Source organism: Oncorhynchus kisutch, unplaced genomic scaffold, assembly GCF_002021735.2.
Source record: "Oncorhynchus kisutch isolate 150728-3 unplaced genomic scaffold, Okis_V2 scaffold635, whole genome shotgun sequence".
Lineage (NCBI taxonomy): Eukaryota > Metazoa > Chordata > Actinopteri > Salmoniformes > Salmonidae > Oncorhynchus > Oncorhynchus kisutch.
In genome coordinates this window covers 1,113-22,709 of record NW_022262580.1, presented here as the reverse complement: position 1 = coordinate 22,709, position 21,597 = coordinate 1,113, and the positions used below count along the sequence as shown (strand labels likewise).

Below are 21,597 nucleotides of genomic sequence, written 5' to 3'. Positions count from 1 at the left end.
ATGGTACTGCATGGTATTGTAGGTATTTATGACTGTCATAAACCTACCCCCAGGCCAACATCATGACAGTATGGTATTGTATGGTACTGTATGGTACTGTAGGTATTTATGACTGTCATAAACCTACCCCCAGGCCAACGTCATGACAGGAGGTAGAAGAGAAATGAACCTTGGAGATGCTGCTGCTGTGTTTCTGTCTCTGTGGCGGTGTCTGGGCTTGAGGCTGGCCACGTGGGGAATCTCTATGGCTTGGACCGGAGGATCTGTTAGGCCCCACCGACCTGTGACACAACAACAGATTTACACTTAAAAAAATGGGCCTTTTATAAATATGAAATACACAAGATCAATCCCCAGATGTGAATTTGTTTAAATATCTTCACTCAATGGGTTGACCGTGCTACTTTAGGAGACGACTGGCTAGGGGTTGACCGTGGTACTTTAGAAGACGACTGGCTAGGGGTTGACCGTGGTACTTTAGGAGACGACTGGCTAGGGGTTGACCGTGGTAGTTTAGGAGACGACTGGCTAGGGGTTGACCGTGGTACTTTAGGAGACGACTGGCTAGGGGTTGACCGTGGTACTTTAGGAGACGACTGGCTAGGGGTTGACCGTGGTACTTTAGGAGACGACTGGCTAGGGGTTGACCGTGGTACTTTAGGAGACGACTGGCTAGGGGTTGACCGTGGTACTTTAGGAGACGACTGGCTAGGGGTTGACCGTGGTACTTTAGGAGACGACTGGCTAGGGGTTGACCGTGCTACTTTAGGAGACGACTGGCTAGGGGTTGACCGTGGTACTTTAGAAGAGGACTGGCTAGGGGTTGACCGTGGTACTTTAGGAGACGACTGGCTAGGGGTTGACCGTGGTACTTTAGAAAGACGACTGGCTAGGGGTTGACCGTTGTACTTTAGGAGACGACTGGCTAGGGGTTGACCGGTGTACTTTAGGAGACGACTGGCTAGGGGTTGACCGTGGTACTTTAGGAGACGACTGGCTAGGGGTTGACCGTGGTACTTTAGGAGACGACTGGCTAGGGGTTGACCGTGGTACTTTAGAAGAGGACTGGCTAGGGGTTGACCGTGGTACTTTAGGAGACGACTGGCTAGGGGTTGACGTGGTACTTTAGGAGACGACTGGCTAGGGGTTGACCGTGGTACTTTAGGAGACGACTGGCTAGGGGTTGACCGTGGTACTTTAGGAGACGACTGGCTAGGGTTGACCGTGGTACTTTAGGAGACGACTGGCTAGGGCGTTGACCGTGTATTTAGGAGACGACTGGCTAGGGGTTGACCGTGGTACTTTAGGAGACGACTGGCTAGGGTTGACCGTGGTACTTAGGAGACGACTGGCTAGGGGTTGACCGTGCTACTTTAGGAGACGACTGGCTAGGGGTTGACCGTGGTAACTTTAGAAGAGGACTGGCTAGGGGTTGACCAATGGTACTTAGGAGACGACTGGCTAGGGGTTGACCGTGGTACTTTAGAAGACGACTGGCTAGGGGTTGATCGTTGTACTTTTTGAGACGACTGGCTAGGGGTGACCGTGGTACTTTAGGAGACGACTGCTAGGGGTTGACCCGTGGTACTTTAGGAGACGACTGGCTAGGGTTGACCGTAGTACTTTAGGAGACGACTGGCTAGGGGTTGACTGTGGTACTTTAGGAGACCGACTGGCTAGGGGTTGACCCGTGGTACTTTAGGAGACGACTGGCTAGGGGTTGACCGTAGTACTTTAGGAGACGACTGGCTAGGGGTTGACCGTCGGTACTTTAGAAGACGACTGGCTAGGGGTTGATCGTTGTACTTTAGGAGACGACTGGCTAAGGGGTTTGACCGTGGTACTTTAGGAGACGACTGGCTAGGGGTTGACCGTGGTACTTTTAGGAGACGACTGGCTAGGGGTTGACCATGGTACTTTAGGAGACGACTGGCTAGGGGTTGACCATGGTACTTTAGGAGACGACTGCTAGGGGTTGACCGTGGTACTTTAGGAGACGACTGGCTAGGGGTTGACCCCGTGGTACTTTAGGAGACGACTGGCTAGGGGTTGACCGTGGTACTTTAGAGACGACTGGCTAGGGGTTGACCGTGGTACTTTAGGAGACGACTGGCTAGGGGTTTGACCCGTGGTACTTTAGGAGAACGACTGGCTAGGGGTTGACCGTGGTAACTTTAGGAAGACGACTGGCTAGGGGTTGACCGTGGTACTTTAGGAGACGACTGGCTAGGGGTTGACCGTGGTACTTTAGGAGACGACTGGCTAGGGGTTGACCATGGTACTTTAGGAGACGACTGGCTAGGGGTGACCGTGGTACTTAGAAGCGGACTGGCTAGGGGTTGACCGTGGTACTTTAGGAGACGACTGGCTAGGGGTTGACCGTGGTACTTTAGGAGACGACTGGCTAGGGTTGACATGGTACTTTAGGAGACGACTGGCTAGGGGTTGACCGTGGTACTTTAGGAGACGACTGGCTAGGGGTTGACCATGGTACTTTAGGAGACGACTGGCTAGGGGTTGACCATGGTACTTTAGGAGACGACTGGCTAGGGGTTGACGTTGTACTTTAGGAGACGACTGCTAGGGGTTGACCGTGGTACTTTAGGAGACGACTGGCTAGGGGTTGACCGTGGTACTTTAGGAGACGACTGGCTAGGGGTTGACCGTGGTACTTTAGGAGACGACTGGCTAGGGGTTGACCGTGGTACTTTAGGAGACGACTGGCTAGGGGTTGACCGTGGTACTTTAGGAGACGACTGGCTAGGGGTTGACCGTGGTACTTTAGGAGACGACTGGCTAGGGGTTGACCGTGGTACTTTAGGAGACGACTGGCTAGGGGTTGACCGTGGTACTTTAGGAGACGACTGGCTAGGGGTTGACCGTGGTACTTTAGGAGACGACTGGCTAGGGGTTGACCGTGGTACTTTAGGAGACGACTGGCTAGGGGTTGACCGTGGTACTTTAGGAGACGACTGGCTAGGGGTTGACCATGGTACTTTAGGAGACGACTGGCTAGGGGTTGACCGTGGTACTTTAGGAGACGACTGGCTAGGGTTGACGTGGTACTTTAGGAGACGACTGGCTAGGGGTGACTCGTGGTACTTTAGGAGACGACTGGCTAGGGGTTGACCGTGTACTTTAGGAGACGACTGGCTAGGGGTTGACCGTGGTACTTTAGGAGACGACTGGCTAGGGGTTGACCGTGGTACTTTAGGAGACGACTGGCTAGGGGTTGACCGTGGTACTTTAGGAGACGACTGGCTAGGGGTTGACCGTGGTACTTTAGGAGACGACTGGCTAGGGGTTGACCGTGGTACTTTAGGAGACGACTGGCTAGGGGTTGACCATGGTACTTTAGGAGACGACTGGCTAGGGGTTGACCATGGTACTTTAGGAGACGACTGGCTAGGGGTTGACCGTGGTACTTTAGGAGACGACTGGCTAGGGGTTGACCGTGGTACTTTAGGAGACGACTGGCTAGGGGTTGACCGTGGTACTTTAGGAGACGACTGGCTAGGGGTTGACCGTGGTACTTTAGGAGACGACTGGCTAGGGGTTGACCGTGGTACTTTAGGAGACGACTGGCTAGGGGTTGACCGTGGTACTTTAGGAGACGACTGGCTAGGGGTTGACCGTGGTACTTTAGGAGACGACTGGCTAGGGGTTGACCGTGGTACTTTAGGAGACGACTGGCTAGGGGTTGACCGTGGTACTTTAGGAGACGACTGGCTAGGGGTTGACCGTGGTACTTTAGGAGACGACTGGCTAGGGGTTGACCGTGGTACTTTAGGAGACGACTGGCTAGGGGTTGACCGTGGTACTTTAGGAGACGACTGGCTAGGGGTTGACCGTGGTACTTTAGGAGACGACTGGCTAGGGGTTGACCGTGGTACTTTAGGAGACGACTGGCTAGGGGTTGACCGTGGTACTTTAGGAGACGACTGGCTAGGGGTTGACCGTGGTACTTTAGGAGACGACTGGCTAGGGGTTGACCGTGGTACTTTAGGAGACGACTGGCTAGGGGTTGACCGTGGTACTTTAGGAGACGACTGGCTAGGGGTTGACCGTGGTACTTTAGGAGACGACTGGCTAGGGGTTGACCGTGGTACTTTAGGAGACGACTGGCTAGGGGTTGACCGTGGTACTTTAGGAGACGACTGGCTAGGGGTTGACCGTGGTACTTTAGGAGACGACTGGCTAGGGGTTGACCGTGGTACTTTAGGAGACGACTGGCTAGGGGTTGACCGTGGTACTTTAGGAGACGACTGGCTAGGGGTTGACCGTGGTACTTTAGGAGACGACTGGCTAGGGGTTGACCGTGGTACTTTAGGAGACGACTGGCTAGGGGTTGACCGTGGTACTTTAGGAGACGACTGGCTAGGGGTTGACCGTGGTACTTTAGGAGACGACTGGCTAGGGGTTGACCGTGGTACTTTAGGAGACGACTGGCTAGGGGTTGACCGTGGTACTTTAGGAGACGACTGGCTAGGGGTTGACCGTGGTACTTTAGGAGACGACTGGCTAGGGGTTGACCGTGGTACTTTAGGAGACGACTGGCTAGGGGTTGACCGTGGTACTTTAGGAGACGACTGGCTAGGGGTTGACCGTGGTACTTTAGGAGACGACTGGCTAGGGGTTGACCATGGTACTTTAGGAGACGACTGGCTAGGGGTTGACCGTGGTACTTTAGGAGACGACTGGCTAGGGTTGACCGTAGTACTTTAGGAGACGACTGGCTAGGGGTTGACCGTGGTACTTTAGGAGACGACTGGCTAGGGGTTGACCGTGGTACTTTAGGAGACGACTGGCTAGGGGTTGACCGTGGTACTTTAGGAGACGACTGGCTAGGGGTTGACCGTGGTACTTTAGGAGACGACTGGCTAGGGGTTGACCGTGGTACTTTAGGAGACGACTGGCTAGGGGTTGACCGTGGTACTTTAGGAGACGACTGGCTAGGGGTTGACCGTGGTACTTTAGGAGACGACTGGCTAGGGGTTGACCGTGGTACTTTAGGAGACGACTGGCTAGGGGTTGACCGTGGTACTTTAGGAGACGACTGGCTAGGGGTTGACCGTGGTACTTTAGGAGACGACTGGCTAGGGGTTGACCGTGGTACTTTAGGAGACGACTGGCTAGGGGTTGACCGTGGTACTTTAGGAGACGACTGGCTAGGGGTTGACCGTGGTACTTTAGGAGACGACTGGCTAGGGGTTGACCGTGGTACTTTAGGAGACGACTGGCTAGGGGTTGACCGTGGTACTTTAGGAGACGACTGGCTAGGGGTTGACCGTGGTACTTTAGGAGACGACTGGCTAGGGGTTGACCGTGGTACTTTAGGAGACGACTGGCTAGGGGTTGACCGTGGTACTTTAGGAGACGACTGGCTAGGGGTTGACCGTGGTACTTTAGGAGACGACTGGCTAGGGGTTGACCGTGGTACTTTAGGAGACGACTGGCTAGGGGTTGACCGTGGTACTTTAGGAGACGACTGGCTAGGGGTTGACCGTGGTACTTTAGGAGACGACTGGCTAGGGGTTGACCGTGGTACTTTAGGAGACGACTGGCTAGGGGTTGACCGTGGTACTTTAGGAGACGACTGGCTAGGGGTTGACCGTGGTACTTTAGGAGACGACTGGCTAGGGGTTGACCGTGGTACTTTAGGAGACGACTGGCTAGGGGTTGACCGTGGTACTTTAGGAGACGACTGGCTAGGGGTTGACCATGGTACTTTAGGAGACGACTGGCTAGGGGTTGACCGTGGTACTTTAGGAGACGACTGGCTAGGGGTTGACCGTGGTACTTTAGGAGACGACTGGCTAGGGGTTGACCGTGGTACTTTAGGAGACGACTGGCTAGGGGTTGACCGTGGTACTTTAGGAGACGACTGGCTAGGGGTTGACCGTGGTACTTTAGGAGACGACTGGCTAGGGGTTGACCGTGGTACTTTAGGAGACGACTGGCTAGGGGTTGACCGTGGTACTTTAGGAGACGACTGGCTAGGGGTTGACCGTGGTACTTTAGGAGACGACTGGCTAGGGGTTGACCGTGGTACTTTAGGAGACGACTGGCTAGGGGTTGACCGTGGTACTTTAGGAGACGACTGGCTAGGGGTTGACCGTGGTACTTTAGGAGACGACTGGCTAGGGGTTGACCGTGGTACTTTAGGAGACGACTGGCTAGGGGTTGACCGTGGTACTTTAGGAGACGACTGGCTAGGGGTTGACCATGGTACTTTAGGAGACGACTGGCTAGGGGTTGACCGTGGTACTTTAGGAGACGACTGGCTAGGGGTTGACCGTGGTACTTTAGGAGACGACTGGCTAGGGGTTGACCGTGGTACTTTAGGAGACGACTGGCTAGGGGTTGACCGTGGTACTTTAGGAGACGACTGGCTAGGGGTTGACCGTGGTACTTTAGGAGACGACTGGCTAGGGGTTGACCGTGGTACTTTAGGAGACGACTGGCTAGGGGTTGACCGTGGTACTTTAGGAGACGACTGGCTAGGGGTTGACCGTGGTACTTTAGGAGACGACTGGCTAGGGGTTGACCGTGGTACTTTAGGAGACGACTGGCTAGGGGTTGACCGTGGTACTTTAGGAGACGACTGGCTAGGGGTTGACCATGGTACTTTAGGAGACGACTGGCTAGGGGTTGACCGTGGTACTTTAGGAGACGACTGGCTAGGGGTTGACCGTGGTACTTTAGGAGACGACTGGCTAGGGGTTGACCGTGGTACTTTAGGAGACGACTGGCTAGGGGTTGACCGTGGTACTTTAGGAGACGACTGGCTAGGGGTTGACCGTGGTACTTTAGGAGACGACTGGCTAGGGGTTGACCGTGGTACTTTAGGAGACGACTGGCTAGGGGTTGACCGTGGTACTTTAGGAGACGACTGGCTAGGGGTTGACCGTGGTACTTTAGGAGACGACTGGCTAGGGGTTGACCGTGGTACTTTAGGAGACGACTGGCTAGGGGTTGACCGTGGTACTTTAGGAGACGACTGGCTAGGGGTTGACCGTGGTACTTTAGGAGACGACTGGCTAGGGGTTGACCGTGGTACTTTAGGAGACGACTGGCTAGGGGTTGACCGTGGTACTTTAGGAGACGACTGGCTAGGGGTTGACCGTGGTACTTTAGGAGACGACTGGCTAGGGGTTGACCATGGTACTTTAGGAGACGACTGGCTAGGGGTTGACCGTGGTACTTTAGGAGACGACTGGCTAGGGGTTGACCGTGGTACTTTAGGAGACGACTGGCTAGGGGTTGACCGTGGTACTTTAGGAGACGACTGGCTAGGGGTTGACCGTGGTACTTTAGGAGACGACTGGCTAGGGGTTGACCGTGGTACTTTAGGAGACGACTGGCTAGGGGTTGACCATGGTACTTTAGGAGACGACTGGCTAGGGGTTGACCATGGTACTTTAGGAGACGACTGGCTAGGGGTTGACCGTGGTACTTTAGGAGACGACTGGCTAGGGGTTGACCGTGGTACTTTAGGAGACGACTGGCTAGGGGTTGACCATGGTACTTTAGGAGACGACTGGCTAGGGGTTGACCGTGGTACTTTAGGAGACGACTGGCTAGGGGTTGACCGTGGTACTTTAGGAGACGACTGGCTAGGGGTTGACCATGGTACTTTAGGAGACGACTGGCTAGGGGTTGACCGTGGTACTTTAGGAGACGACTGGCTAGGGGTTGACCATGGTACTTTAGGAGACGACTGGCTAGGGGTTGACCGTGGTACTTTAGGAGACGACTGGCTAGGGGTTGACCGTGGTACTTTAGGAGACGACTGGCTAGGGGTTGACCGTGGTACTTTAGGAGACGACTGGCTAGGGGTTGACCGTGGTACTTTAGGAGACGACTGGCTAGGGGTTGACCGTGGTACTTTAGGAGACGACTGGCTAGGGGTTGACCGTGGTACTTTAGGAGACGACTGGCTAGGGGTTGACCGTGGTACTTTAGGAGACGACTGGCTAGGGGTTGACCGTGGTACTTTAGGAGACGACTGGCTAGGGGTTGACCGTGGTACTTTAGGAGACGACTGGCTAGGGGTTGACCGTGGTACTTTAGGAGACGACTGGCTAGGGGTTGACCGTGGTACTTTAGGAGACGACTGGCTAGGGGTTGACCGTGGTACTTTAGGAGACGACTGGCTAGGGGTTGACCGTGGTACTTTAGGAGACGACTGGCTAGGGGTTGACCGTGGTACTTTAGGAGACGACTGGCTAGGGGTTGACCGTGGTACTTTAGGAGACGACTGGCTAGGGGTTGACCGTGGTACTTTAGGAGACGACTGGCTAGGGGTTGACCGTGGTACTTTAGGAGACGACTGGCTAGGGGTTGACCGTGGTACTTTAGGAGACGACTGGCTAGGGGTTGACCGTGGTACTTTAGGAGACGACTGGCTAGGGGTTGACCGTGGTACTTTAGGAGACGACTGGCTAGGGGTTGACCGTGGTACTTTAGGAGACGACTGGCTAGGGGTTGACCGTGGTACTTTAGGAGACGACTGGCTAGGGGTTGACCGTGGTACTTTAGGAGACGACTGGCTAGGGGTTGACCGTGGTACTTTAGGAGACGACTGGCTAGGGGTTGACCATGGTACTTTAGGAGACGACTGGCTAGGGGTTGACCGTGGTACTTTAGGAGACGACTGGCTAGGGGTTGACCGTGGTACTTTAGGAGACGACTGGCTAGGGGTTGACCGTGGTACTTTAGGAGACGACTGGCTAGGGGTTGACCGTGGTACTTTAGGAGACGACTGGCTAGGGGTTGACCGTGGTACTTTAGGAGACGACTGGCTAGGGGTTGACCGTGGTACTTTAGGAGACGACTGGCTAGGGGTTGACCGTGGTACTTTAGGAGACGACTGGCTAGGGGTTGACCGTGGTACTTTAGGAGACGACTGGCTAGGGGTTGACCGTGGTACTTTAGGAGACGACTGGCTAGGGGTTGACCGTGGTACTTTAGGAGACGACTGGCTAGGGGTTGACCGTGGTACTTTAGGAGACGACTGGCTAGGGGTTGACCGTGGTACTTTAGGAGACGACTGGCTAGGGGTTGACCGTGGTACTTTAGGAGACGACTGGCTAGGGGTTGACCGTGGTACTTTAGGAGACGACTGGCTAGGGGTTGACCGTGGTACTTTAGGAGACGACTGGCTAGGGGTTGACCGTGGTACTTTAGGAGACGACTGGCTAGGGGTTGACCGTGGTACTTTAGGAGACGACTGGCTAGGGGTTGACCGTGGTACTTTAGGAGACGACTGGCTAGGGGTTGACCGTGGTACTTTAGGAGACGACTGGCTAGGGGTTGACCGTGGTACTTTAGGAGACGACTGGCTAGGGGTTGACCGTGGTACTTTAGGAGACGACTGGCTAGGGGTTGACCGTGGTACTTTAGGAGACGACTGGCTAGGGGTTGACCGTGGTACTTTAGGAGACGACTGGCTAGGGGTTGACCGTGGTACTTTAGGAGACGACTGGCTAGGGGTTGACCGTGGTACTTTAGGAGACGACTGGCTAGGGGTTGACCATGGTACTTTAGGAGACGACTGGCTAGGGGTTGACCGTGGTACTTTAGGAGACGACTGGCTAGGGGTTGACCGTGGTACTTTAGGAGACGACTGGCTAGGGGTTGACCGTGGTACTTTAGGAGACGACTGGCTAGGGGTTGACCGTGGTACTTTAGGAGACGACTGGCTAGGGGTTGACCGTGGTACTTTAGGAGACGACTGGCTAGGGGTTGACCGTGGTACTTTAGGAGACGACTGGCTAGGGGTTGACCGTGGTACTTTAGGAGACGACTGGCTAGGGGTTGACCGTGGTACTTTAGGAGACGACTGGCTAGGGGTTGACCGTGGTACTTTAGGAGACGACTGGCTAGGGGTTGACCGTGGTACTTTAGGAGACGACTGGCTAGGGGTTGACCGTGGTACTTTAGGAGACGACTGGCTAGGGGTTGACCGTGGTACTTTAGGAGACGACTGGCTAGGGGTTGACCGTGGTACTTTAGGAGACGACTGGCTAGGGGTTGACCGTGGTACTTTAGGAGACGACTGGCTAGGGGTTGACCATGGTACTTTAGGAGACGACTGGCTAGGGGTTGACCGTGGTACTTTAGGAGACGACTGGCTAGGGGTTGACCGTGGTACTTTAGGAGACGACTGGCTAGGGGTTGACCGTGGTACTTTAGGAGACGACTGGCTAGGGGTTGACCATGGTACTTTAGGAGACGACTGGCTAGGGGTTGACCGTGGTACTTTAGGAGACGACTGGCTAGGGGTTGACCATGGTACTTTAGGAGACGACTGGCTAGGGGTTGACCATGGTACTTTAGGAGACGACTGGCTAGGGGTTGACCGTGGTACTTTAGGAGACGACTGGCTAGGGGTTGACCGTGGTACTTTAGGAGACGACTGGCTAGGGGTTGACCATGGTACTTTAGGAGACGACTGGCTAGGGGTTGACCGTGGTACTTTAGGAGACGACTGGCTAGGGGTTGACCGTGGTACTTTAGGAGACGACTGGCTAGGGGTTGACCATGGTACTTTAGGAGACGACTGGCTAGGGGTTGACCGTGGTACTTTAGGAGACGACTGGCTAGGGGTTGACCATGGTACTTTAGGAGACGACTGGCTAGGGGTTGACCGTGGTACTTTAGGAGACGACTGGCTAGGGGTTGACCGTGGTACTTTAGGAGACGACTGGCTAGGGGTTGACCATGGTACTTTAGGAGACGACTGGCTAGGGGTTGACCATGGTACTTTAGGAGACGACTGGCTAGGGGTTGACCATGGTACTTTAGGAGACGACTGGCTAGGGGTTGACCATGGTACTTTAGGAGACGACTGGCTAGGGGTTGACCGTAGTACTTTAGGAGACGACTGGCTAGGGGTTGACCGTGGTACTTTAGGAGACGACTGGCTAGGGGTTTGACCGTGGGTACTTTAGAGACGACTGGCTAGGGGTTGACCGTGGGACTTAGGAGACGACTGGCTAGGGGTGACCGTGCTACTTTAGGAGACGACTGGCTAGGGGTTGACCGTGGTACTTTAGAAGAGGACTGGCTAGGGGTTGACCATGGTACTTTAGGAGACGACTGGCTAGGGTTTGACCGTGGTACTTTAGAAGACGACTGGCTAGGGGTTGATCGTTGTACTTTTGAAGACGACTGGCTAGGGGTTGACCGTGGTACTTTAGGAGACGACTGGCTAGGGGTTGACCGTGGTACTTTAGGAGACGACTGGCTAGGGGTGACCGTGGTACTTTAGAAGACGACTGGGCTAGGGGTTGACCGTGGTACTTTAGGAGACGACTGGCTAGGGGTTGACCGTAGTACTTTAGAGACGACTGGCTAGGGTTGACCGTGGTACTTTAGGAGACGACTGGCTAGGGGTTGACCGTAGTACTTTAGGAGACGACTGGCTAGGGGTTGACCGTTGGTACTTTAGGAGACGACTGGCTAGGGGTTGACCGTAGGTACTTTAGGAGACGACTGGCTAGGGGTTGACCATGGACTTTAGGAGACGACTGGCTAGGGGTTGACCATGGTACTTTAGGAGACGACTGGCTAGGGGTTGACCATGGTACTTTAGGAGACGACTGGCTAGGGGTTGACCGTGGTACTTTAGGAGACGACTGGCTAGGGTTGACCATGGTACTTTAGGAGGACGACTGGCTAGGGTTGACCATGGTACTTTAGGAGACGACTGGGCTAGGGGTTGACCATGGTACTTTAGGAGACGACTGGCTAGGGGTTGACCGTGGTACTTTAGGAGACGACTGGCTAGGGGTTGACCATGGTACTTTAGGAGACGACTGGCTAGGGTTGACCATGGTACTTTAGGAGACGACTGGCTAGGGGTTGACCATGGTACTTTAGGAGACGACTGGCTAGGGTTGACCATGGTACTTTAGGAGACGACTGGCTAGGGGTTGCCATGGTACTTTAGGAGACGACTGGCTAGGGGTTGACCATGGTACTTTAGGAGACGACTGGCTAGGGGTTTGACCGTAGTACTTTAGGAGACGACTGGCTAGGGGTTGACCGTGGACTTTAGAGACGACTGGCTAGGGGTGACCGTGGTACTTTAGGAGACGACTGGCTAGGGGTTGACCGTGGTACTTTAGGAGACGACTGGCTAGGGGTTGACCGTGCTACTTTAGGAGACGACTGGCTAGGGGTTGACCGTGGTACTTTAGAAGAGGACTGGCTAGGGGTTGACCATGGTACTTTAGGAGACGACTGGCTAGGGGTTGACCGTGGTACTTTAGAAGACGACTGGCTAGGGTTGGATCGTTGTACTTTTTTGAGACGACTGGCTAGGGTTGACCGTGGTACTTTAGAGACGACTGGCTAGGGGTTGACCGTGGTACTTTAGGAGACGACTGGCTAGGGGTTGACCGTTGGTACTTTAGGAGACGACTGGCTAGGGTGACGTGGTACTTTAGGAGACGACTGGCTAGGGGTTGACCGTAGTACTTTAGGAGACGACTGGCTAGGGGTTGACCGTGGTACTTTAGGAGACGACTGGCTAGGGGTTGGACCATGGTACTTTAGGAGACGACTGGCTAGGGGTTGACCGTGGTTACTTTAGGAGACGACTGGCTAGGGGTTGACCGTAGTACTTTAGGAGACGACTGGCTAGGGTTGACCATGTACTTTAGGACGACTGGCTAGGGGTTTGACCGTGGTACTTTAGGAGACGACTGGCTAGGGTGACCTTGGTACTTTAGGAGACGACTGGCTAGGGGTTGACCGTGGTACTTTAGGAGACGACTGGCTAGGGGTTGACCATGGTACTTTAGGAGACGACTGGCTAGGGGTTGACCGTGGTACTTTAGGAGACGACTGGCTAGGGGTTGACCATGGTACTTTAGGAGACGACTGGCTAGGGGTTGACCGTGGTACTTTAGGAGACGACTGGCTAGGGGTTGACCATGGTACTTTAGGAGACGACTGGCTAGGGGTTGACCATGGTACTTTAGGAGACGACTGGCTAGGGGTTGACCATGGTACTTTAGGAGACGACTGGCTAGGGGTTGACCATGGTACTTTAGGAGACGACTGGCTAGGGGTTGACCATGGTACTTTAGGAGACGACTGGCTAGGGGTTGACCGTAGTACTTTAGGAGACGACTGGCTAGGGGTTGACCGTGGTACTTTAGGAGACGACTGGCTAGGGGTTGACCGTGGTACTTTAGGAGACGACTGGCTAGGGGTGACCGTGGTACTTTAGGAGACGACTGGCTAGGGTTGACCGTGCTACTTTAGGAGACGACTGGCTAGGGGTTGACCGTGGTACTTTAGGAGACGACTGGCTAGGGGTTGACCATGGTACTTTAGGAGACGACTGGCTAGGGGTTGACCATGGTACTTTAGGAGACGACTGGCTAGGGGTTGACCGTAGTACTTTAGGAGACGACTGGCTAGGGGTTGACCGTGGTACTTTAGGAGACGACTGGCTAGGGGTTGACCGTGGTACTTTAGGAGACGACTGGCTAGGGGTTGACCATGGTACTTTAGGAGACGACTGGCTAGGGGTTGACCGTGGTACTTTAGGAGACGACTGGCTAGGGGTTGACCGTGGTACTTTAGGAGACGACTGGCTAGGGTTGACCGTGTACTTTAGGAGACGACTGGCTAGGGGTTGACCGTGGTACTTTAGGAGACGACTGGCTAGGGGTTGACCGTGGTACTTTAGGAGACGACTGGCTAGGGGTTGACCGTGGTACTTTAGGAGACGACTGGCTAGGGGTTGACCGTGGTACTTCAGGAGACGACTGGCTAGGGGTTGACCGTGGTACTTTAGAAGAGGACTGGCTAGGGGTTGACCGTGGTACTTTAGGAGACGACTGGCTAGGGGTTGACCGTGGTACTTTAGGAGACGACTGGCTAGGGGTTGACCATGGTACTTTAGGAGACGACTGGCTAGGGGTTGACCGTGGTACTTTAGAAGAGGACTGGCTAGGGGTTGACCATGGTACTTTAGGAGACGACTGGCTAGGGGTTGACCGTGGTACTTTAGAAGACGACTGGCTAGGGTTGATCGTTGTACTTTTTGAGACGACTGGCTAGGGGTGACCGTGGTACTTTAGGAGACGACTGGCTAGGGGTTGACCGTGGTACTTTAGGAGACGACTGGCTAGGGGTTGACCGTGGTACTTTAGAAGACGACTGGCTAGGGTTGACCGTGGTACTTTAGGAGACGACTGGCTAGGGGTTGACCGTAGTACTTTAGGAGACGACTGGCTAGGGGTTGACCGTGGTACTTTAGGAGACGACTGGCTAGGGGTTGACCGTAGTACTTTAGGAGACGACTGGCTAGGGGTTGACCGTGGTACTTTAGGAGACGACTGGCTAGGGGTTGACCGTGGTACTTTAGGAGACGACTGGCTAGGGGTTGACCATGGTACTTTAGGAGACGACTGGCTAGGGGTTGACCGTGGTACTATAGGAGACGACTGGCTAGGGGTTGACCGTAGTACTTTAGGAGACGACTGGCTAGGGGTTGACCGTGGTACTTTAGGAGACGACTGGCTAGGGGTTGACCGTGGTACTTTAGGAGACGACTGGCTAGGGGTTGACCATGGTACTTTAGGAGACGACTGGCTAGGGGTTGACCGTGGTACTTTAGGAGACGACTGGCTAGGGGTTGACCGTGGTACTTTAGGAGACGACTGGCTAGGGTTGACCGTGGTACTTTAGAAGACGACTGGCTAGGGGTTGACCATGGTACTTTAGGAGACGACTGGCTAGGGGTTGACCGTGGTACTTTAGGAGACGACTGGCTAGGGGTTGACCATGGTACTTTAGGAGACGACTGGCTAGGGTTGACCGTGGTACTTTAGAAGAGGACTGGCTAGGGGTTGACCATGGTACTTTAGGAGACGACTGGCTAGGGGTTGACCGTGGTACTTTAGAAGACGACTGGCTAGGGGTTGATCGTTGTACTTTTTGAGACGACTGGCTAGGGGTTGACCGTGGTACTTTAGGAGACGACTGGCTAGGGTTGACCGTGGTACTTTAGGAGACGACTGGCTAGGGGTTGACCATGGTACTTTAGGAGACGACTGGCTAGGGGTGACCGTGGTACTATAGGAGACGACTGGCTAGGGGTTGACCGTAGTACTTTAGGAGACGACTGGCTAGGGTTGACCGTGGTACTTTAGGAGACGACTGGCTAGGGGTTGACCGTGGTACTTTAGGAGACGACTGGCTAGGGTTGACCATGGTACTTTAGGAGACGACTGGCTAGGGGTTGACCGTGGTACTTTAGGAGACGACTGGCTAGGGGTTGACCGTGGTACTTTAGGAGACGACTGGCTAGGGGTTGACCGTGGTACTTTAGAAGACGACTGGCTAGGGGTTGACCATGGTACTTTAGGAGACGACTGGCTAGGGGTTGACCGTGGTACTTTAGGAGACGACTGGCTAGGGGTTGACCATGGTACTTTAGGAGACGACTGGCTAGGGGTTGACCGTGGTACTTTAGAAGAGGACTGGCTAGGGGTTGACCATGGTACTTTAGGAGACGACTGGCTAGGGGTTGACCGTGGTACTTTAGAAGACGACTGGCTAGGGGTTGATCGTTGTACTTTTTGAGACGACTGGCTAGGGGTTTGACCGTGGTACTTTAGGAGACGACTGGCTAGGGGTTGACCGTGGTACTTTAGGGAGACGACTGGCTAGGGGTTGACCGTGGTACTTTAGAAGACGACTGGCTAGGGGTTGACCGTGGTACTTAGGAGACGACTGGCTAGGGGTTGACCGTAGTACTTTAGGAGACGACTGGCTAGGGGTTGACCGTGGTACTTTAGGAGACGACTGGCTAGGGGTTGACCGTAGTACTTTAGGAGACGACTGGCTAGGGGTTGACCGTGGTACTTTAGGAGACGACTGGCTAGGGGTTGACCGTGGTACTTTAGGAGACGACTGGCTAGGGGTTGACCATGGTACTTTAGGAGACGACTGGCTAGGGGTTGACCGTGGTACTATAGGAGACGACTGGCTAGGGTTGACCGTAGTACTTTAGGAGACGACTGGCTAGGGGTTGACCGTGGTACTTTAGGAGACGACTGGCTAGGGGTTGACCGTGGTACTTTAGGAGACGACTGGCTAGGGGTTGACCATGGTACTTTAGGAGACGACTGGCTAGGGGTTGACCGTGGTACTTTAGGAGACGACTGGCTAGGGGTTGACCGTGGTACTTTAGGAGACGACTGGCTAGGGGTTGACCGTGGTACTTAGAAGACGACTGGCTAGGGGTTGACCATGGTACTTTAGGAGACGACTGGCTAGGGGTTGACCGTGGTACTTTAGGAGACGACTGGCTAGGGGTTGACCATGGTACTTTAGGAGACGACTGGCTAGGGGTTGACCGTGGTACTTTAGGAGACGACTGGCTAGGGGTTGACCGTGGTACTTTAGGAGACGACTGGCTAGGGGTTGACCGTGGTACTTTAGGAGACGACTGGCTAGGGGTTGACCGTGGTACTTTAGGAGACGACTGGCTAGGGGTTGACCGTGGTACTTTAGGAGACGACTGGCTAGGGGTTGACCGTGGTACTTTAGGAGACGACTGGCTAGGGGTTGACCGTGGTACTTTAGGAGACGACTGGCTAGGGGTTGACCGTGGTACTTTAGGAGACGACTGGCTAGGGGTTGACCGTGGTACTTTAGGAGACGACTGGCTAGCCCGATCCATACAGTCTACAGCGGCTAGCCCGTTCCATACAGTCTACAGCGGCTAGCCCGTTCCATACAGTCTACAGCGGCTAGCCCGTTCCATACAATCTACAGCGGCTAGCCCGTTCCATACAGTCTGGTCCATAGTGTTCTATATTACCTCAGCTTGTTCATAGTGTTCTATATTACCTCAGCTTGTCCATAGTGTTCTATATTACCTCAGCTTGTCCATAGTGTTCTATATTACCTCAGCTTGTCCATAGTGTTCTATATTACCTCAGCTTGTCCATAGTGTTCTATATTACCTCAGCTTGTCCATAGTGTTCTATATTACCTCAGCTTGTCCATAGTGTTCTATATTACCTCAGCTTGTCCATAGGGTTCTATATTACCTCAGCTTGTCCATAGTGTTCTATATTACCTCAGCTTGTCCATAGTGTTCTATATTACCTCAGCTGGTCCATAGTGTTCTATATTACCTCAGCTTGTCCATAGTGTTCTAATTCACCTCAGCTGGTCCATAGTGTTCTATATTACCTCAGCTGGTCCATAGTGTTCTATATTACCTCAGCTTGTCCATAGTGTTCTATATTACCTCAGCTTGTCCATAGGGTTCTATATTACCTCAGCTGGTCCATAGTGTTCTAGATTACCTCAGCTTGTCCATAGTGTTCTAATTCACCTCAGCTGGTCCATAGTGTTCTATATTACCTCAGCTGGTCCATAGTGTTCTATATTACCTCAGCTGGTCCATAGTGTTCTATATTACCTCAGCTGGTCCATAGGGTTCTAGATTACCTCAGCTGGTCCATAGTGTTCTATATTACCTCAGCTGGTCCATAGTGTTCTATATTACCTCAGCTGGTCCATAGTGTTCTATATTACCTCAGCTTGTCCATAGTGTTCTATATTACCTCAGCTGGTCCATAGGGTTCTATATTACCTCAGCTTGTCCATAGTGTTCTATATTACCTCAGCTTGTTCATAGGGTTCTAATTCACCTCATCTTGTCCATAGGGTTCTTCTTGTTGGTGAAGAGTAGTCTCAGGAGGGTCTTTCTCTTGATGGAGACGATGAGGCCGGCTCCCAGGAAGGTTATTAGAGTCAACAGGACCCCCACCGCCACGCCACCGTAGTCTGGGAAATGACATCAGAGACAGACATGAAGTACATGAAAACAGCAATACCCTTTGAGCCTGGGGAGCCAGATCCTGTGGTAGAAACAATGGCCATCTTGCAGCATGGTTAGTCTCAATGAGGAACACTGGAATTAGCTACAATGGTCATCTATGGCTACATGGCTAGTCTCAATGAGGAACATTGGAATTAGCTACAATGGCCATCTATAGCTACATGGCTAGTCTCAATGAGGAACAATGGAATTAGCTACAATGGTCATCTATGGCTACATGGCTAGTCTCAATGAGGAACATTGGAATTAGCTACAATGGCCATCTATAGCTACATGGCTAGTCTCAATGACGAACATTGGAATTTCAATTAACTTTCTGAAATGACTAAATGGAAAAGGAATTGACCCCAAGCCTAGTTTGCATGACATTATAGCAGACATTTGTGTTGGTAACAATGGGTACCTGCTAGCCTCATCGGTCCACTGTCCACACTTCCCCCGAAGCCTGCCTTGTCACAGAAGGGAGGAGCCCAGTGGGCCTCACAGTGGCAGTTCTTGTTGTTATTACACACCTGTAGGTAGTAAACCACAACATATTGTAGTTATAACACACCTGTAGGTAGTATATCACAACATATCACACCTGTAGGTAGTATATCACAACATATTGTAGTTATAACACACCTGTAGGTAGTATATCACAACATTACACACCTGTAGGTAGTAAATCACAACATATTGTAGTTATTACACACCTGTAGGTAGTATATCACAACATTACACACCTGTAGCTAGTTTACCACAACATATCACACCTGTAGGTAGTATATCACAACATTACACACCTGTAGGTAGTATATCACAACATACTACTGCTACTGTAGATCACAGGCTTCAAGTTTAACTGTGTGCCTTACACCCTTTGCCTGCCTGCGTTTGGCCAAATAAACCTTTTGCCTGACTTGACATTTCAGCACATTTCAGGACAAGGACGTGTGCCTCAGAGCCAGTCGATGATGAATGGCACTTAAAGCTGAACATAAATGAATCCATTACACCAAACTGATTGAACCTCTCGGCAGGCAGCCCTCTAGGATGATTGATAACAGAACACTGGAATGGGTTACCTTACCGGAAACACATCACACTCTGAACAGGAGAGGTTGGTAGGTTTCTGTGTGTGTGTGTGTGTTTGCGTGTGTGTTTGCCTGCCTTTCTGTGTGTGTGTGTGTGTGTCTGCCTTTCTGTGTGTGTGCGTGCGTGCGTGCGTGCGTGCGTGCGTGTGGCGTGTGTGTGTGTGTGTGTGTGTGTGTGTGTGTGTGTGTGTGTGTGTGTGTGTGTGTGTGTTGTGTGTGTGTGTGTGCATATACGAAGTCAATGTACAATATTCAACTAAAAGCTGGACAGTGGATGGTTTAAGGACTGCATGAGGACGACTTTATTACCGAGGGGAAGATCTACTGGAAGATCTACTGGAAGATCTACTGGAAGATCTACTGAAAGATCTACTGAAGAACTACTGGAAGATCTACTGGAAGATCTACTGGAAGATCTACTGAAAGATCTACTGGAAGAACTACTGGAAGATCTACTGGAAGATCTACTGGAAGATCTACTGGAAGATCTACTGGAAGAACTACTGGAAGATCTACTGGAAGAACTACTGGAAGATCTACTGGAAAGATCTACTGGAAGAACTACTGGAAGAACTACTGGAAGATCTACTGGAAGATCTACTGGAAGAACTACTGGAAGATCTACTGGAAGATCTACTGGAAGAACTACTGGAAGATCTACTGGAAGATCTACTGGAAGATCTACTGGAAGATCTACTGGAAGAACTACTGGAAGATCTACTGGAAGATCTACTGGAAGATCTACTGGAAGATCTACTGGAAGATCTACTGGAAGAACTACTGGAAGATCTACTGGAAGAACTACTGGAAGATCTACTGGGAAGATCTACTGGAAGAACTACTGGAAGATCTACTGGAAGAACTACTGGAAGATCTACTGGAAGATCTACTGGAAGAACTACTGAAGATCTACTGGAAGATCTACTGGAAGATCTACTGGAAGATCTACTGAACCGGCAAGGATCAAAGTCCCATGTGGGATAAATTACAGAAATGAATCATGAACCAGTCTCATGGTCTCAGTCCCTCATGGCAGCCTATTCCCTAATGTAGTGCACCACCTTTGACCTGGGGCTTTATAGGGCTCTGGTTGAAAAGTTGTGCACCATGTAAGGGTAGAGGGTGCAATTTGGCACGTAAGAAAGGACAAAAAAAGGGGGGGGAGGTGTTCAAAAGGGGGGTTTTAACCGTGACGTTACTCACCCCTCGACCGCTGCATTTCTCTGAGCACTCCTGCACTCCAAAGACACTGACGTTCTGACACTGCCGGTTCAGACACACCTACACACAGACAGACAGACAGACAGACAGACAGACAGACAGACAGACAGACAGACAGACAGACAGACAGACAGACAGACAGACAGACAGACAGACAGACAGACAGACAGACAGACAGACAGACAGACAGACAGACAGACAGACAGAGAGAGAGAGACAGAGAGAGAGAGTTGGGGGTGGGGGGGGAGACAATTAGGCAACAACAAATTCAATCCCTTTAGACAATTTTACTGGGTAAAACATTCCACTGTAATAGTGAAGGTGTAAACTTGGCAGTAGAAAACCTAAACAGTATATTTAAACTCTCAGCTTCCCCATCAAAAAAATAAATTACAAGCAGACAACCTGAGAAAATGAACAACAATGACAAATGGTTTGATGAAGAACGCCGGGTTTCTCAAGAAAGAAATTGAGAAACCTGTCCAACCAAAAACATAGAGACCCTGAAAACCCGAGTCTACTCCTTCACTACGGTGAATCACTAAAACAATACAGAAATACACTACGAGAAAAGAAGGAACAGCACGTCAGAAATCAGCTCAATGTACTGAAGAATCCATAGACTCTAACCACTTCTGGGTAAATTGGAAAACACTAAACAAACAACAACACGAAGAATTATATATCCAAAAGAGAGATGTATGGGTAAACCACTTCTCCAATCTTTCTGGCTCTATAACAAAGAATAAAGAGCAAAAACATATACATGATCAAACACAGATCTTAGAATCAACTATTAAAGACTACCAGAACCCACTGGATTCCAGAACCCACTGGATTCCAGAACCCACTGGATCCAGAACCCACTGGATTCCAGAACCCAGTGGATTCTCCAATTACATTGAACGAGTTACAAGACAAAATACAAACCCTCCATCCTAAAAAGACCTGTGAGGTTGATGGTATCCTAAATTAAATGAATATACAGACCACAAATTCCAATTGGTTATACTTAAACACTTTAACATCATCCTTAGCTCTGGCATCTTTCCCAACATTCGGAACCAAGGACTGATCACCCCAATCCTCAAAAGTGGAGACAAATTTGACCCCAGTAACTACCGTGGGATATGCGTCAACAGTAAACCTTGGTGAAAATCCTCTGCATTATCATTAACAGCAGACACGTACATTTCCTCAGTGAAAACAACGTACTGAGAAAATGTCAAATTGGCTTTTACCAAATTACCGTACGACAGACCAGTATTCACCCTGCACACTAATTGACAAACAAACAAACCCAAAACAAAGGCAAAGTCTTCTCATGCTTTGTTGATTTTCATAAAAGCTTTTGACTCAATTTGGCACGAGGGCCTGCTAAACAAGCAGCAAGGTTAAACAGTGAAGAACAAACAC

General features: G+C 51.8%; 1 protein-coding gene across 2 annotated transcripts in view; it reads right to left on the bottom strand.

Annotated features, from left to right (window-relative positions):
* The window catches only part of LOC109886286 (proline-rich protein 2), a 42,302-nt gene extending 22,054 nt beyond the window's left edge, over nt 1–20,248 (bottom strand). Inside the window, exons 1-4 of one of the 2 annotated variants that reach the window (XM_031815824.1) lie at nt 20,164–20,248; nt 18,288–18,396; nt 17,694–17,829; nt 128–281 (exon numbers count right to left, since the gene is read on the bottom strand). In XM_031815824.1, coding sequence (XP_031671684.1) covers nt 128–281; nt 17,694–17,829; nt 18,288–18,300 — 303 coding nt within the window. In that variant the 5' untranslated portion in view covers nt 18,301–18,396; nt 20,164–20,248. The remainder of the gene's footprint in view (nt 1–127; nt 282–17,693; nt 17,830–18,287; nt 18,397–20,163) is intronic. The other variant, XM_031815825.1, reaches the window with a different exon arrangement.
* Nucleotides 20,249–21,597: the final 1,349 nt, after the last annotated feature.